This window comes from Choristoneura fumiferana, chromosome Z, assembly GCF_025370935.1.
Source record: "Choristoneura fumiferana chromosome Z, NRCan_CFum_1, whole genome shotgun sequence".
NCBI classification, from domain to species: Eukaryota; Metazoa; Arthropoda; class Insecta; order Lepidoptera; family Tortricidae; genus Choristoneura; species Choristoneura fumiferana.
The window spans coordinates 21,638,786-21,657,094 of record NC_133472.1 but is presented as its reverse complement, the minus strand read 5'-3'; the positions used below and the strand labels follow the sequence as shown (position 1 = coordinate 21,657,094).

The following is an 18,309-nucleotide window of genomic DNA, read 5'->3' as shown; positions in this document are numbered from 1 at the left end:
CAAGCATACTGACGACTAAATTCATGTTGCTTAAAGCTGATAATGAAAACCCCTTTTTCATTTTTGCTTCTCCCACGCACAAGGATTATATTGAAGAAACCGATTGGTTCTTAGTAGACGGCACCTTCAAACGGGTGCCAGATCCGTTCGCTCAATTCTTTTCAATTCATGTCGATTTGCAAACTACAACGGAAACAACTACGATTATACCTACCTGTAATTACTGTCTATTACCAGATAAAAAAAACCGATTACTTACGAAAAATTATTTTCAATTTTGATGACAGTTTTCGGTTTAAAAATAAATAATTTAAAATGTGATTACAAATTAGCCATTATCAATGCGATTAAGATTGTATTTCCAGATGTGCGTGAAAAAGGATGTTTCTTAATTTTTTTTCAAGCCCTTTGGAATAAAGCAAAGGAGTTAAATTTGGTTGAAAAATGAAAAATAACAGTACTGAAGAAGGAAAAAACAGAAAAAGGGCAATCTAAAGTCGAGTTTAGACTTGCAAGAACAATCGTGCAAGTTGCATTACATTGCGAGGCCGTAAAGCCAACGAGTTTGTAGTGGTCAATCGAGTACCCCAATGTAAAGCAACTTGCACGATTTTTGTTACAAATCCAAACTCGGCTTAAGCTATTGAAAATAACCCTCCTTCAGGCAGTCGGGTAAAAATTTTGACTTATAATTTGGCACTTTTACCTCCTAGCTACATTTCAGAAGGCTCTAGATATTGTCAACATGATGGCAGAAAATAATTCTAAGAGCGTTTTCACGTTATCCGATCCGATATCGGTATCGGACGACTATACGATATCGGGGCAAGTAAAATGTATAAAATATGTACCTGTATTTCACATTGTCCTGCCCGATATCGGATATCGGAGCCGACACCGATACGTTCACGGCACCATCGGACGCTCGCGGGCTGTCTGACGATAAAGTTTGTATGTGTGCTAAGTATCTTAATTGTCTCTTATGTGCGCCCGATGCGTGGCGGCCACTTTGAGCTGGCCGTATCGGAACGATTTTGACGGAAATATGTGAAAGCATCATACAATGGTACCTATCGGCTATCGAATGTCGTCTATCGTCGTCCGATACCGATATCGGATCGGATAATGTGAAAACGCTCTAATACTGACGAATTTAAAAATACTTCAACGCTAAATAATTTTCTATGATAAAATCCGATGTGTGGTGCAGCGTAAATGAGCGGCACCGAACTACGAACGCTGTTGAAGGTTGGAATAGACGCCTAAATGTTAAAGTTGCTCGAAAATGTGGCTATACATAACCTAAATCCAGTACCCATACCTGCCTATATATGTACATTTAACACTTGATTCAATTAGCTCGCAAAACACGACGGCAATATTTTTCGTGGGCGTGCTGAAAGTAATCATCTGCTGCATGTGAAATTAAATTGACCAATGAGAATGCGTCATTTTCACATAATATGCACGAAGTGCTTTAATTTTTTTAAGTATGAGTATACGCCACAGCATCGCAGCAGGTCAGACGTGACGAGAATGACGTTTTTATTTTTACAAGCTTTTATTTAGTTTCACCTGTCCCGTTATCGGTTTATCTGTAATCATCTTACAAGTTAAATTTGACCAACTTCCAGTAGTCAGATTGACTTGATATTTGGAATTCTTATGTAAATTGCGTGACAATACAATAATCTGGTAGTGAGATCCTGGTAGTACAGCCAGGATCGTCTCCGCAGGATGGAACTCTTCAACGGTTAATGGCATCGACTTCAAATTTGGTATGCAAATGTAGTTTGGGAGACAATGCAAGTAAAGTTGACAAAAAGTACAGTCAGCAAAAAAGCTTCTATTAAAAATGATTTTTTTATCTACTTGCCGGTTTTCGATAGAGCTGAAATTTTGCATGCATGTGTCGGATGACAATGCAATATTATTATGACATGGAGCCGATCCGATGATGAAGCTGGAAGGTGGCCATAGAAAGTCTGTAATAAAACGGCACAAAACCGGAGTTTAGGTTCCTTTGATTTGACTTGACGGTACTTTGGTGCTAGATGGTAGCCAGGGTCTGATGATGGAGCTGGAAGGTGACCATAGCAATTCGATAATAAAGCGACACAACCCCATCAAGTTAGGGCTCGTTGAATTCGTCTTGACGAGTACTTTGGTCTAGCTAGATGGTAACTAGGGTCTGATGATGAAGCTGAAAGGTGACCATAGGAATTCGGTAATAAAGCGACACAACCCCATCGAGTTAGGGCTCATTAGATTCGTCTATCGCCATCTGTTCGGGATCGTTGGATTTGACTTGGCGATTACTTTGGTGCTAGATAGTAGCCAAAGTCTGATGATGGAGCTGGAAGGTGCATGACCATAGCAATTCGATAATAAATCGACACAACCCCATCAAGTTAGGGCGCGTTGGATTCGTCTTGACGAGTACTTTAGTTTAGTTAGATGGTAACTAGGGTCTGATGATTAAAGGGCGGACGGTGGATGCAATTTGGTGACGAAAGCATAAGATGGATAAGACTTTTATCAAACTTCGATTAGGTAATATTTTTGTGTAAAAATGTATAGAAATTTGAGTGATGGTGATAATCTTCCTAATAATGGTGAAGTATCACTTTACAAATACGTACCATTTAATCTGTAGATATGTAAAGAGGTAATTTTCCCCTACATAAGTGGATAGTGAACTATGTAAGGAGTGCACTGAAAATATGTAATATAAAAAAAAATACGATTTTTACTACAACAATGAAATTATCCAACTACTTTTCAACTATGTTCTATTTTTTAAACAAATTGTAGTCATATCCATATCACATATATTGTTCAATATGATTTTGACGTAAATTGCATCCGTCGTCCGCCGATGATGGAGCTTAAAGGTGACCATAGGAATTCGGTACTAAAGCGACACAACCCCATTGAGTTTGGTCTCATTAGATTCGTTTGACGAGTACTTTCGTCTAGCTAGATTGTAACTGGGGTCTGATGATAGAGCTGGAACGTAACCATAGCAATTCAGTAATAAAGCGACACAACCCTATCTGTTCGGGCTCTTTGGATTCGACTTGACGAGTACTTTGGTCTAGATGGTAACTATAGTCTGATAAAGGAGCTGGAAGGTGATCAAGTACAAAAAAGTTTTTTTTTAAACAAGCTTTTATTAGAAAAAATAAATTAACTCAAAAGAAAAAAATAAATTTACGTATCATTTGTCACATGTATGTAGTAAGAATGCATAACCCCTTATGTAATTACCCGTCATTATAAGAAAGCGTGTGTAGATAATTAAGTTCTAGGGACTGAATATAAATATACTTATATAATTAAAAGCTTGAGGCACTAATATTACATACTACTAACTGATCTGAATCACTTATAGTGTACATAGGTGCCTTTTAGTTCATTATTTTTTTCTAATATAAGCTTGTTTTTAGAAAGGTTTTTTTTATATGTGGTTGGGTACTCGCCACTAAGGACGGACTCGTTTAAAAAACTAATTATGTCACAAAAGAAACACGGGAGGGGTGACACTCTTTACCGGCCCGGATAATACCGACATGGAAATACTACCGACCCGATTATTCGTGTACATGAACGCCCATACAAACTCTTGTCAAACTGACATGAGTTTCTATGGGCATGTACCAGTATAATTGGGTTGATATTTACATCTCGGTATTATCCGAGCCGGTAAAGAGTGTCACACGGCGGGAGCAAAGTAGTCTTTGGATTGTTATTGTTCGTTTTGTGATAAATGTTTTTTATTTCCTCGCAGTGGTCGTGAAAAGCACAATGTTTAAAGTGGTTTTCCACCGGCGACGCGAGACGAGGCGAGGCGAGTCGAGAATTGAAATTTGTATGGCAGCGCCCGCGGCGGCCCGCGGAGGCTCGCGGCGGGCGCGCGAGAATGCATACAAATTTCAATTCTCGTCTCACCTCGTCTCGTCTCGCCTCGCCGGTGGAAAATCACCATTATCATTTTCTTCTTGATTATCCAAAACCGTGCTTGATTAAAAGCATATTTGAAAAGCTAAGAATTTCACGATGTAAGAACTTAACAAATTACTTAATTGGTATTTGACCATTTTAGGTTTCGATCAATCTATTTATGTCTAACTTGACAAATTAAGAATTTGACGAATGTCGAACTTGACCAATTAAGAATTTGACGACTATTAATTTTTTTTTAAATATAGTTCTATCGTTAAGTACTATTGATGTAAATATCATGTTATTTTGTTACTAATTAAATATGTTATGATTTTTATAGCTTCTATACTCTTTGGTGATGATTCGTTATGGCGACAAAATATAAAGAGAACTGACATTGTCATGGCAATTTGCGCTAGTGTCGCTACCTGCGCAGTTTTGCGTAATATTCCCTATTGGGAGAATGCGTCAGCGAGTATAGTTAAACATTTTGAACTGAGCTCATGTATTCACAATGGCATTTAGAAATAATGTATTGTATCTATACAATCCTATTATCCTGCTTTTGTTCCCGAAACCGCCAACCAGTTATTTACGAAATAGGTCAGAAGTACCCCGTACAACCATTTTCGGTCGCAAATTTTTTAACAAGTCGCAGATTAGAAACAGTGTCGTAACTTTAACTTAACTTAATAACTGTGTGGATTTTGGTTGCATCATGTATTAGTGGTGTCAACACTTTGCACTTTGCTCTAATAATTTAACAGCAGATATGTGTTGTTCCTGTTTCGACGTAAATATTTCTAAATTCACTCTCGATACATTGTATTCATTTTGAATTTATGTGTAAATATTAAAATTCAATTGTTGACACATTGTCGAAACTAAGTCGCTATATATTTTGCAATACGTGCAGCTGTGTTTAAGAAAATGATTGTTTTTTCATATTATGACAATGAGCCAAAAGCAACCGAAATGTTTTGGTATATCGTTGAGTTTTTACAGATAAGTGTACATAAGATAAAGTTCAGAAAATAGACAAGTAGGAACGGATTTTTCATTGATAAATAGGTAGATGCAAGTGTTCGTAAAATATTACAGCCATTTTTTTTTATTCTTATAGAAAATTCGCTTACACTGACGTCCACGTTGATTGATGTAAATCAAGAACCTATATCAGTATATACGTTTAAACTACCCTCCATCTCAAGTGACATAAGTCAAGAAAGTAATTCGGAAAATATCTAAACTCCTTGATTTTAAATCTACTTCAAAAGCAATCTGTGCAGCATGTTGAGAACTGCAATCATAAATATAACAAATTCAATTTTTTAAAAACCGTTCTACTGTAACGAATCTCGACACAAGCCAACACTTGTAAACACAGTTTCGAAACTTTGTGTTGAATTTTATCTCCCCGGTACATAATAGGGTTTCGTACCCAAAGGGTGCCAACGGAACCCCTTTTACTGAGGCTCCGCTGTCTGTCTGTTCGTCCGTTCGTCCTTCTGTTACATGGCTCTATCTCTTAAGCCGTAAAAGTTAGACACTTCAAATTTTCACCGATTATGTATTACTGTGGCCGCTATAACAACAAATACTAAAAATAAAATGAAGTTACAAATTAAAGGGGGCTTTCATACAAGAAACGTGTTTCTTTTAGCGTTTTTGGTTGCTAGGCGGCCAAGGTGACAGGCCCTACGAAGGCCTTTATCTAGACACGATGGCATCGACTTTGGACTCGTTTGATTCGTCTTGACGAGCACTTCGGTAACCAGGGGTATAAAGTACAGTCAGCAAAAAAAACTTATATTGGAAGAATTTCAAGTTTTTTTTTTTACTGAACTGTTTACTGAACCCTTCATGTACGAGTCCGACTCGCACTTGTGAAAATGAATTTATAAGAAACAATATTATGACGGTTGAATATTATAGCACATGAAATTCGGCCAAGTAAAGGTATACCCAAAAATATTTGGTTCGGTTAGGTTAGAACTGTGACCACAACAACGCACGAGCTGAGCGAGCGAAGCGAGCTTGCCGCGTCAGCGGCCGGAGAGTGCTAAAATGACTAGATTATGTAAAGTAAATGCTATTAAGATAAGGGAGCAATAAATAAAGCAGATTTGTATGTACGATATTTTAATTTTCGACATTCAAATATTGGCTATCGATATTTTTACTCATTCGATATTTTAATCAATCGACATTTTAATCTTAGACTTTTTGACCATAGGTAATAACAACTTTGTATGTTGTGATACAATCGATATTTTGAACATAGACATTTTCACCGTAGGTATTTTAATTTTCGATATTCAAATATGTAACCCTACAGAACAATGTTACTAAAATCCGTTCGTTACGATAAGGTGCTGTCTCGTAAGTAAGTAGCGACTTATTTCTTAACCGCTTGAATCGAATGTCTTTAATAATTAAAATTGAAAATGATTATCCTTAAATTATATAGTCATGATGTTGTTATTATTGACTGACTTAAATATTTGTACGCCGCAAGGCAAAACATGCACGAACAGGAAAAGAAACCGAACAGATGTATTTTATGTAACTCGTGTTTTAACAAATAAATATTTTTATCTTTATCTTTTAGCTACTGGATATGGCTGTATGGGAATTTTTAACCTTATTCCTTGTTGCATATGTTTAAAATGGCCTATGAGAAAAATACTTGTAGCCTATTCAACACATATACCTAGTTTATTGAGTGTCGGGCGGTTGTAAAATGCAAAAACGTTATGCTTGCCATTATTCTGTTAATGTATTTTATAGTCTATTGTTTAAAGAAATAGAGTCGAAAATATGTTAACCTTACAAGGCGGTTATGATCTGCTTTTATTACGACCTCGTTATCTTAATTTGTGGTTAACTACACAATGGCATTATAGTCTTAAGTGGATGATTTCAGTTCAAAATATTTTAACTATAACTCTTAATGACACGTGCAATGTCGCGTCACATCGCGGGTCTTCTATAGCCTATAGCTATTAAAACAGGAATTAACTTAGCTGGTTGCGTTGCTGCATATGACTGTGCCATCTCTTGATAGCAGCGATAGTTATATACCTATATCTGTTAATAGAGTGTTGACTGAAATATTTTTGTAAGGTTCGTCAATGTGATCGCCAATACATACCTATATAACACTACTGTTCCATTACAGTAGAGCTTCCAATACATTGCAGCATTGTACCCACTTGTTATTTTTGTCTTTACATAAATAAATGCGGTAGTTTTTAAGTCTGTTTGTTTTTTGTAACCCGCTGAACCGATTTAGATGAAATTCGGCATAAGTACATACATATAGTTTGAGCCCCGAAGAAGGACAAAGGATAGTTTTATCCCGGAAAATTGCACAGTTCTCGCGGAATAGCGATAACCGAATTGTACGCGGACGAAGTCGCGGGTAACGGCTAGTTTCTAAATACATTAGGAAACGCTAATGCAATAAATTTATTTTCAAGCAGCGTCATGTTCGGACGGCGGTGCTTCCGCTGGGCACGGGCAACGACCTGGCTCGCGTGCTGGGCTGGGGCGCCTCCTGCGACGACGCCGCCAACTTGCAGCTGCTGCTCGAGCGCTACGAGCGCGCTTCCACTAAAATGCTAGACAGGTATAGTCGAATCATTTGATTCCTGACCCACCGTAAAACGTTCTTACAGTGTCTTAATGAATTCCCTTCTCAAGCAATGCGCTGTCATTATGACTTTTTGTACGAAAAGGTTCCACTCCAAAGTGGATCACGATTCAGTTGGTTCGAGTGTTGAACTGAATTAACCTACGCCCTCCTTAACAAAAATTTACAACCGTTATGCCACACATAATGTTTGTTTTGCATTTGCATTTATCTGACAAAGTCCATTGTCAATGTACAGTAAGATCCCTCCGGAGCATATTGTCAAAATCGTAAAATGCCAAAACAGACAAAACGTCAAAAAAGAAAAAAGTCATAAATCCAAATGGTCAATCCATACTATCCATACTTAATATTATAAATGCGAAAGTAACTCTGTCTGTCTGTCTGTCTGTCTGTCTGTTATGCTTTCACGCCTAAACCGCTGAACCGATTTTGATAAAATTTGGTACAGAGATAGAATAGACCTTGGGAAAGAACACAGAACTATCTTTTATCGCGAAAAAGAGGCTTTAAGGGGTTGATATAGTGGATGAAAATTTATAAGGTGGAAGTTCGTCGCCGCCGAAGATAAAACCATGAAACTTGGCATTTAGGCACTTAATAAGAAATAAATCGATATTTCTTTGAACTTTCTTGAAAAATCGACCTGTGAGGGGATGAAATAGGGGATGAAAGTTTATATGGAAGGTCGTCATTACCGTAGATAAATAGAGGAATCTTTATTAAACTTGTCATTTCGGCACTTGATAAGAAGTAAATGGATACATTGTTCGCGCGTTATTTAAAATTCTTCCTGTGAGGGGGTGAAATAGGGGATGAAAGTTTATACGGAAGATCGTCATTGTCGAAGATAAATCGATGGTTCATTATGAATCTTGGCATTTGGGCACGTGATATGATAACAGATAAATAGATATTAGTTCGCGCGTTTTTTTTTAAATTCTTCATGTGAGGGGGTGAAATACGGGATGAAACTTTATATGGAAGATCGTCATTGTCGAAGATAAATCGACGGTTCTTTATTAAACTTGGCGTTTAGGCACTCGATAAGAACTAAATCGATATTTGTTAGAACTTTTTTGAAAATTCGACCTGTGAGGGGATGAAATAGGGGATGAAAGTTTATATGGAAGGTCGTCATTATTGAAGATAAATCAATGAATCTTTATTAAACTTGCCATTTCGGCACGTGATAAGAAGTAACTGGATATTTGGTCGCGCGTTATTAAAAATTCTTCCTGTGAGGGAGTGAAATAGGGGATGAAACTTTAAATGGAAGATCGTCATTGTCGAAGATAAATCGATGGTTCTTTATGAAACTTGTCATTTGGGCACTTATAAGAAATAAATAGATATTTGTTCAAGTGTTTTTGATAATTTTACCTGCGAGGTGATGTTAGCAGAGGGGATGATGCAGTGTTAGCAGAGCCTTCTAAGCTCATAAGCAAAATGTACTCAATGGGGGGTCATTAGATGGCTTATTGACATAGACAGTCAGACATGAAAAATTATAATTTCAGATTTTTCTTATTTATTGTGCTATAAGAGCGACCTTTATGCAAAATTCCAAGTTTCCACGACACTCGGAAGTACCTTTTTCTGTTAAGGCGATTTATATAGAAACACCTTTTTAATTACTTTTGATTGCCATGACTTGCCATTGCCATTGCTTTTGATGTACATGACGCAAGCACAGATACCCTATCAAATCTGATATAGTGCGTGTGTGTAGTACGTGAGAGAGAAATTTTTCATTCCGCGGAAAGTGCGTGAAGCCATTGAGATTAGTCGTCGTCCGAATTTCAACCGGGATAGTGGTTGGACGACCTCCGAGTTGGAAAACGGTGTTACTCGATACTCGTGCGCGTCATCGGTGTGTGTGAACGTACCTTTACAGAGCGATGTTGTTAGTGTTGTGTGCTACCCTACATTTGACAGTTGTAATGAAAATGATGATGAAAACGCGGGTAGTTGTGTGCCAGTGTCATTTTCGTCTGGTAGTAGCGCGAGCAGAGCGGCGGTGCGCAGTGCGTGTTGCAGCAGCAGACGAAGGGCTACGGATTAGCCCGAAACATGTCGAGCTAAACTCGATTTAAGACGTGAGTTATCCGGGTCAACATATTTAATATGAGTGAGTCTCACGGTAGTTTCATGTTTAAAACACATTTGTTCCGGCGCTTTTCAAATTTAGACCTAAATATTTAGGTACTTGAAAATATGGGGATGAAAGTTCTTAGGAATTCCAAACAAATTTACTATAAGTATATTTATCGGAAATATGTGTAGTTATGCTTAGTAAAAATGCCGTCTTCATTATAATCCTACCCTCCTAACTTACAATACAGGACGTAAGGTCTCAAGAGTTCACTAAGAAGAATTAAGTAGTCCTTTTGTGTTGGCAGGGTAGAATACACGTCGTGTTGCTAAAATGTGGCTTCTCGCAAAATGTTTTACCAAAGCAAGGAAGAACAAAAAAAATAGTTTATATTTATTGCAATGTATTAACATAGGTAAATTATTTTCAGTAAACCGTAGAAGTTTCTATGTGCTATTATTGGCAAAATAGGTATCCTAAATAAATTAAATACTTCCCAAAGTTAGTATTCCACGCGGACGAAGTCGCGGGCGGGCAAAAGCTAGTAAATTATATTTCAGAATCGCAAAATGTCAAAAGTCAGATTGTCAATGTCGTAAAAAGTCAAAAATGCAAAATGTCGGATTAGTAGATATACATATATCCAAATTACCACAGGTAGGTATCCCTACAATATTTGCTATTTTGTTAATTAATATTTCGACAAATTTGCTGTCTTGACAATTGCCTTCTGAGGATTTGCCAATATCTTGACAACCCACTATCTTTACAATCCGCTATATTAACAATTTCAATTTTGACAATATGCTCTGGAGGGCAAGACAAAACAATTAAGACGCCATTAAGCTAAACGAGCGTTATTTTCGGATAATTGTAAGTACAGTAGGTACAACTTTAAAAAGTCTGTTTAAACATTCTCATAATTAGGTTATGGCTAGGAAGTAAATATTATGATAGGTAGGTATGAATAATAACTATCATCAGACGTGATTTTTTTAATAACTGAATAATCCACGCAACAGGTGGTCAATTATGACATTCGAGCGACCCGTCTCAGCGCCGCCACCGCCGCGACCTCCGCCCCCTGATATACTAGAAGAAAGCTCACTGCTAAACAATCTTCAAGAAATCATGCAGGTATAACCAAGCAACGCAACCAACCTATTCTAAGTTTCCGTGTGTTTTACGGTTGTCTGCGATTTGTCGTAGCCGGGTGAAGTGAGTGCCGCCGTTAGTTCAGCTCTGCGTACCGGGTGCGCCCGGCTGGCGGCCGCCGGGGAGCGCGCGGGCGGCGGCGCGGCGCGCGCAGCGTGTCGCCTGCGACGCGCCGTCTCCATGCTGCTACATGCGAGGGCACATCTCTCGCACGATCATGCTCGGTGCAGGTGCGTTCAAAAATAACACACTAATTAATGACCCGACTACGCCACGCAAATTATATTTCACAGCTTCATTCTTAGCGATTAGGTTCACATATTGTAGTTGGGCTCCACGCTACAGCCTTGCACGGATTTTAAAGAAAGTAGGGTAATTTTTAAAACCCTACTGACAACACTTTTTTCGTCCCGATCTTCCCCTGTCCTCCGGCGCCGACGTTCATTCTGTGTTCCGTGCTCATAGCCTTCGCACGTTCCACCATCCAATAATAATTAGTTATTTTACCATCTCAACGTCCTAAAGAACGCGTAGCAGTCATGCCGAAAAGGAGAAGCGATTGCAGTAGCGAAGTAACTAAAAAGAAGCCGAGAAGTTATAATCGCTTAATTATTTACTCGGATAGCGAAAATGAAGGTTAGTAAGGTTTTACCTATTATAATTCTATAATCTTTATTCCATTATTGAAATCGATATGAGATAACAAATTTACCGTTAAATGATTACGTGTAGCGAATATTTGACCTACTTTACAACGTGATCTGAAATCTACCCTCAAAAAATATTTTTTTTCCATTGTGTACAATATGGGCCATAATTAATTTGTACAAAGTCTAGTTATTTAACTATGATGCGAGACGCCATCTGGGCTATCTCTGTCATGTAATCTACTTACCGATATTGTGAAAATTTAATTATTGTATGATAAATAACCTATCTACGGCAGCAAATTATATAGTTCTTAATTTTGATGCGAGACGCCAACTGGGCTATCTCTGTCATATTTATTTGTGAAAATCGCAAAAATCTGCGATCTTTGTATGTGTGATGCGAGACGCCAGCTGGGCTATCTCTTTCACAAAAATACAAATTCGGGTTGTTTTAGGATCCGATACAGCATTGGACCCGCGAGACGCGGACGCCTCGCGACCTGCGTCGCCAGCTCCAGTCCAGATGCCTTCGACCTCCCTTGCAGCTGAAACTTGTAGTCAAGATGATATTCAGCCAGAACTTGACACTGAGATTCTTGCTTTACTCGGTGATGCGCCAAAGTCCGACATACAGTTTGGAAAACCAACACACAAAGACTTAGCCTCCAGGTGGCAAGACATCCTTGAAAAAGGGTTACTCAAGGACGTCAAAGAAAAAATATTAGACTCCTATCTAATTCCAGAAAATTGTAGCCTGTTAGTCGCGCCTACCCTCAATCCTGAGGTAAAAGTCGCATTGGCGGAAAATATGGTAAAAAGAGATGCTTCATTACAAGCAAAACAAAAGCAAGAATCCATTGCCATAGCGGCTCTCAATCAAGCAATCGAGCTTATCATTGCCAAGGAAAATCATACAAAAATTCTCAAACCGATTAGTGATGCCTGCAGACTTCTCTGCGATAGTCATTTCAACGATACTAGAACACGCCGTGGATTTATCATATCTGCTATAAATCCCGAATTGAAAGACACTCTTAGCGAGACAAAACGGGACAAACTGTTATTCGGTGAAAACGTATCAGAAAAATTAAAATCTGCGAAAACAATAAAAAATCTGCAGCCGATTTGAAACAAGTTAGAAATGACAAATCAAATATATTTAACAAGAACAATTTCTTAAAATATAATCATAATTCTACTAGCAATCGTTTAAACTGGAAAACGATGCCTCGGAAGATCACCCCCAGAGCGAATCTACCCACAGGCAAACCTCGCCAGCCGCAACGCGCAGGGACAAACCTCGGCTCTCAACGGCGGGAGACATCGGAGCGACCGACGGCGGCGAAGGGTGCCAGGAGGCGATAGACCTAGAGGTATCGTACGCGGGTCGTCTTAAATATTTTCTGCAAAAATGGCAGGAAGTTACAAACGATCCGGCCATCATATCGTGGTTACACGGATACAAAATTCCATTCATATCTACCCCATTTCAATGTGATACACCCAGTGTACATCCTAAATCAAAATCTGAACATATTGATTATTCTAATGCAATCAATTCATTGTTAAAAATCCAGGCAATCTCAAAATGCTCCCATACTAAAGATGAATTTATTTCAAGCGTGTTCTTGGTACCTAAGCCAAATGGAACCCAACGTTTTATTCTAAACTTAAAATGTTTAAACAAATTTATTAAGACTAACCATTTTAAGATGGAAGATTACAGAACCGCTTCAAGGATTATGACGAAGAACTGCTATATGGCGTCAATAGACATGAAAGATGCGTATTTTTTAATACCTATAAACAAAAATCATAAAAAGTTCCTGAGGTTTAAATATAACAACATTCTGTACGAATTTAATTGTCTTCCGTTTGGCTTATGTACCGCGCCTTATGTTTTTACTAAATTGTTAAAGCCGGTAATGGAGTACTTGAGATCAAATGGTTTTATATCCGTTATCTACCTAGATGACCTTTTGTGTATTGGTAGAACATACTTAGAATGTCAACAAAACGTAACATTTACTATAACTGTACTTAAAGAACTCGGGTTCATAATAAATCAAGACAAAAGTTGTTTGACACCAAGTCAAAAATGTAAATTCCTTGGCTTTATTTTCGATTCAAATAGCATGACATTAAGTTTACCGGATACAAAAAGAACTAAAATAAAAAAAATGTTAATGAAATTCAAGTCAATCAAACAATGTAAGTTACGCGATTTTGCTGCCTTTATTGGCCTCCTGACATCTACCTGTCCTGCCATCCAGTATGGATGGCTTTACACCAAACAATTCGAACGACAAAAATACCTTTACCTTCTTAGCAACCCTAATTATGACCAGACGATCAAACTACCCGACATAATTAATAACGATATTAATTGGTGGATCAAAAATATCGACCACAGTTGTAACCCGTTTAGATTTAATAAATTCAAATTGGAAATATTTTCTGATGCGTCGTCAAGTGGATTTGGTGCTTATTGTAATGGGAAAAACGTTTATGGTTTTTGGAAGGAAGATGAAAAAACAATGCACATAAATATGTTAGAATTAATAGCGGCTCATTTAGGTCTAAAAACCTTTGCTAAAGATATGTCAAACTGCGAACTTTTACTAAGAATCGACAATGTCACTGCCATAGCATGCATAAATCGTATGGGTAGTATTCAATACCCCCATTTGAATAAAATATCTCATGAAATTTGGCAATGGTGTGAGGAGCGTAAAATAATAGTATTTGCGTCTTACATAAATACACGAGATAACCGTGAAGCTGATTATCTGTCTCGGAAAAAATTCAACGACACGGAGTGGGAGTTATGTGACGAGGCATTTCAAAAGATAGTAAAAACCTTCGGTGACCCGGTCATAGATTTATTTGCCAGCAGATGCAATGCCAAATGCCTCCAGTACGTCTCATGGAGGAATGACCCTGACGCTTGGGCGGTCGACGCCTTTACTATCTCTTGGACAAATCTATTCTTTTACGCTTTTCCCCCTTTCGCACTTATACTAAAAACCCTTCAAAAGATAATCGCTGATAAAGCTATAGGAATAATAGTCGTCCCACTATGGCCGACTCAACCTTGGTTTCCGATTTTAAGAAAAATTGCGATATCTGATTCTATCCAATTTGGCCCTAATATTAACTTACTAAAATCTCCTTTCAGATTGTCCCACAACCTGAACAAGACGCTTATCTTGGTTGCCGTGAAATTATGCGGAGATCGTTATTAGAAAAATCTTTAAATGAAAAGTCCATTGAGATCATATTGTGCTCCCTTACCGATAAAACTTATAAACAATATGATAGTTCACTAAAAGTTTGGCTTAATTATTGTAAAATTCATGATATAGATTATTTTAAACCATCGATTCCAAATGTTATAAATTTTTTGTCAGATGTGTTTGAGAAGGGTGCACAATATGGCACGATTAATTCTTATAAATCAGCAATATCTTTGTTATTAGGGTCATCATATCTTAAAGACGAAAGCGTAAGCAGATTCATGAAAGGAATATTTCGCCTTAGACCAACTGTCCCAAAATATGATCTAACTTGGGATGTAGACTTGGTTTTAAATTATTTGTCAAATAAATGGCCTAATGATTCACTGGACTTGGAAAATTTAACAAAAAAGCTAGCGTCACTATTAGCACTTGTAACTGCACATAGAGTGCAAACTCTGTCACTTATCAAATTAAACAACATTGAAATCATAGCTAATTCTAAAGTCATTATTAAGATTCCAGACCAAATAAAAACATCACGGTTAAACGCTACGCAACCAGTATTACAACTGCCGTTTTTTAATGCAAAGCCCAGTATCTGCCCGGCCAGATGTTTAATTTCATATATAAAGAAAACAAGCACTTTGCGCTTATCTAACAACAATCATCTATTCATTAGTTACAGAAAACCTTATTCAAAAATATCATCACAAAGATTAAGTCAGTGGATTAAAGAGACGTTAAAATGCAGCGGTTTAGATACTTCAGTTTTCGGAGCGCATAGTACTCGGCATGCAGCCACTTCTAAAGCAAATACCCTGGGTGTCAGTTTAGATGTGATTCGAAAAACAGCTGGTTGGAGCGAAAACTCGTCAGTATTTGGTAAATTTTATAATCGGGAAATTGTGATTAGTAAAGATAATCATTTCGCTCAGGCGTTACTTTCAAATAACGCCGAAATTATTGATTAAACATTTATTAATTATAAGCCATATTTAATCACTATTTCTTACATAATCTGTAAGTGTCACAAATCATTATTAAGAAATAATAAACATTGTATTGATTTTTCACAATTAAGTTTTATCTCTGAACATCCTACAATATGTGAACCTAATCGCTAAGAATGAAGCTGTGAAATATAATTAATGATCAAACGAACTTACCTGTACGTGAAGTTCGATCATAATTATATGAGCAGCTTCATTCGACGCGATTAATAATAACCCTCCCGAAAATTTTAAGCCCTTTCCCAAGAATTGTGAAAAATTCTTTAAACAAAATGAACGTCGGCGCCGGAGGACAGGGGAAGATCGGGACGAAAAAAGTGTTGTCAGTAGGGTTTTAAAAATTACCCTACTTTCTTTAAAATCCGTGCAAGGCTGTAGCGTGGAGCCCAACTACAATATGTGAACCTAATCGCGTCGAATGAAGCTGCTCATATAATTATGATCGAACTTCACGTACAGGTAAGTTCGTTTGATCATTAATTATGCTGAGCGTTCTTCGTTACTTCGAAACGGCAGTACGTTACAAGCTTTCATGCGAGACAAAACTGTTCAGTACCACTACCATGAGTTTACAGTGACCGTACTCGATAATTATGCGCTGTGCAATTGGGATGCACCAAAAAAAACAACCTATAGTTTTTATCTTGTTTTTGGAAAGAATAGGATATTTTAAGATACCATTTTCATTGATTTGTGAGATGTAATTTTTTTTCTGGTTAGTTAATGTTTTGCCCTATGGGCTAATGTGACAAATTTGTACGTTGCCCGTTTCAAATAAAAAAAAAAGACCATTTTCATTGATTTTGAATTTGGATGACTATTTATTTTTTTATACATTTTTTTTACGAAATCGCTGGATGACGTCACAGTGAGACAGCCACATTCCATTGCCTGGAAAAATTCATGTCGTACATAACATAATCTGTGGCATTACAATTTGACAATAATTCAAGCACGGTTTAGGGTCCTAAATGAACCAAATGAATAGTTTTATTTTATTTGTCTTCTTTTAGCTTCGATTATTCCTTTGTTTATTTAATGGTGTGATAGTAAATAGATATCTTTTTAAAAATCTAATTTAATAATTTAAATTGTAAAAATACATTGGAAATACTCGTATGCATTTCGGACTTTACGATAAATGACAACTGTATAAAGCCGGGTGCGCATCATGTAATTAAAGTTCTATCTTTGTCACTCTTTGCTATTATAAGCAGGACAGGAATATTTCAAACTGTCGATTCGCTTAAGAGTGTAGACCTGCTTTATAACTGCCTTTGTGACGAGATACTCCAGAGGTCAAATGAGGGTCATTACTTAAATTTTGTTTATTTAAATCAGTTTATCTAATTTTTGGAATCTGATTTCTGAAAACGCTTCACGAAGCCTATTTCTCCAAATGGTTTTCGATTTATTATATGTTGTCAAAAATTGGGACATCCCAATTGGTGTTAAGGTCAACCGGGGTTAATGTGTTACAATACTTTAAACAGCATATTTATCAGATTATAACAAACACATGATGTATCCTTAAAAGCTCTAACTTATGATACAAGCTAGCATATTTTATCTGATTTCATATTTTAGTGCCATTTTATGGCATTTTTAATAACTTCTACCTATAAATTACGTTTCTGTAAAAGCTGGGGTTTTTAGACGCTATAACCTCAGGTGGGGTGAAAGCGTCTTTTACTAGTATAATGTAATCGAGTTGGTCGGAATGATTTTAATCGAGACAATTTTATAAAATCACACATGGCAAACTTTATTATTATGATGTACGCTAAATTCTTGCCTTAGTTTAGAGTAATTAGTTGAACAAAAATATTCGAGCTATAGCATCTAATTGACCTCGTTTCTTATAGACGCATTAGCCCCTTCCCAGATTCCAGGGGTACCAAACAATTTTATCTCCTAATAGGTTGGAGTATTTTTTTACATCTCTTAGCCGAAAATTTTATATTGAATCAACAAATAAACAAAATAATTATATTACGTAATATAGTTATAATATGTTTTTCATACGTATACTTAAGCATCTTTGAAAGTAATTTAATTATTATAGCATAAAGTGATTTAACTTGTTTCGATGAAAAAAAATAAAAATTTACTTTCAATTGTACTAGATATGAATGCTGTCCTCGAAGTTAAAAAAACAAATGAAAGTGACATGAAGTTGAGTTACATTAAAGGATTTAGTTATTTGACATTAAAAGATTTGTAGAGAAAAGTTTAAGTTAAAAGAGTTTTAGTTGCCTTTTCAGCAAGTATAAGGAATAAGTTTACCTTTAAAACGTTTTAAACTTTCGTGTTTTTTGTGTGATAAGTCCCGTTGGTGGTATTGTGACTATAAGGTTACCCATACTCATCATTCTCGTCGATGTTCATATCAGTGACTATTTCATTATTATACTCCGAAAATATGTTCGTCAGGACAGCAGATGGAAATATTATCCTAGATAAATAAATAAACAAATAACCGCTACCGCGTGTCCAGATTCAACAGCTCCAAAAATATGCCCACTACAGGAGGAATTTTCCCACATTAAAAATTATCCAT

The 18,309-nt window shown here is 36.9% G+C and overlaps 2 protein-coding genes across 2 annotated transcripts in view; both read left to right on the top strand.

Moving 5' to 3' along the window:
- The window catches only part of LOC141433861 (diacylglycerol kinase eta-like), a 145,281-nt gene that overhangs the window by 113,285 nt on the left and 13,687 nt on the right, over positions 1–18,309 (top strand). Inside the window, exons 9-11 of the mRNA XM_074099534.1 lie at positions 7,431–7,576; positions 10,718–10,832; positions 10,905–11,080. Of these exons, the coding sequence (XP_073955635.1) occupies positions 7,431–7,576; positions 10,718–10,832; positions 10,905–11,080 (437 nt within the window). The remainder of the gene's footprint in view (positions 1–7,430; positions 7,577–10,717; positions 10,833–10,904; positions 11,081–18,309) is intronic.
- LOC141439225 (uncharacterized) lies at positions 11,390–12,629 on the top strand. The gene is made up of 2 exons (XM_074103429.1): positions 11,390–11,486; positions 11,956–12,629. Exons 1-2 carry the CDS (start codon positions 11,390–11,392, stop codon positions 12,627–12,629), a joined length of 771 nt encoding a protein of 256 aa, XP_073959530.1.

Excerpts from the sequence above, each read along its gene's own strand:
- LOC141439225 (XM_074103429.1), top strand. The coding sequence starts at position 11,390 with ATGCCGAAAAGGAGAAGCGATTGCAGTAGCGAAGTAACTAAAAAGAAG. Across the intron at positions 11,487-11,955 it reads CTCGGATAGCGAAAATGAAG|GATCCGATACAGCATTGGAC; the intron begins GTTAGTAAGGTT and ends GGGTTGTTTTAG.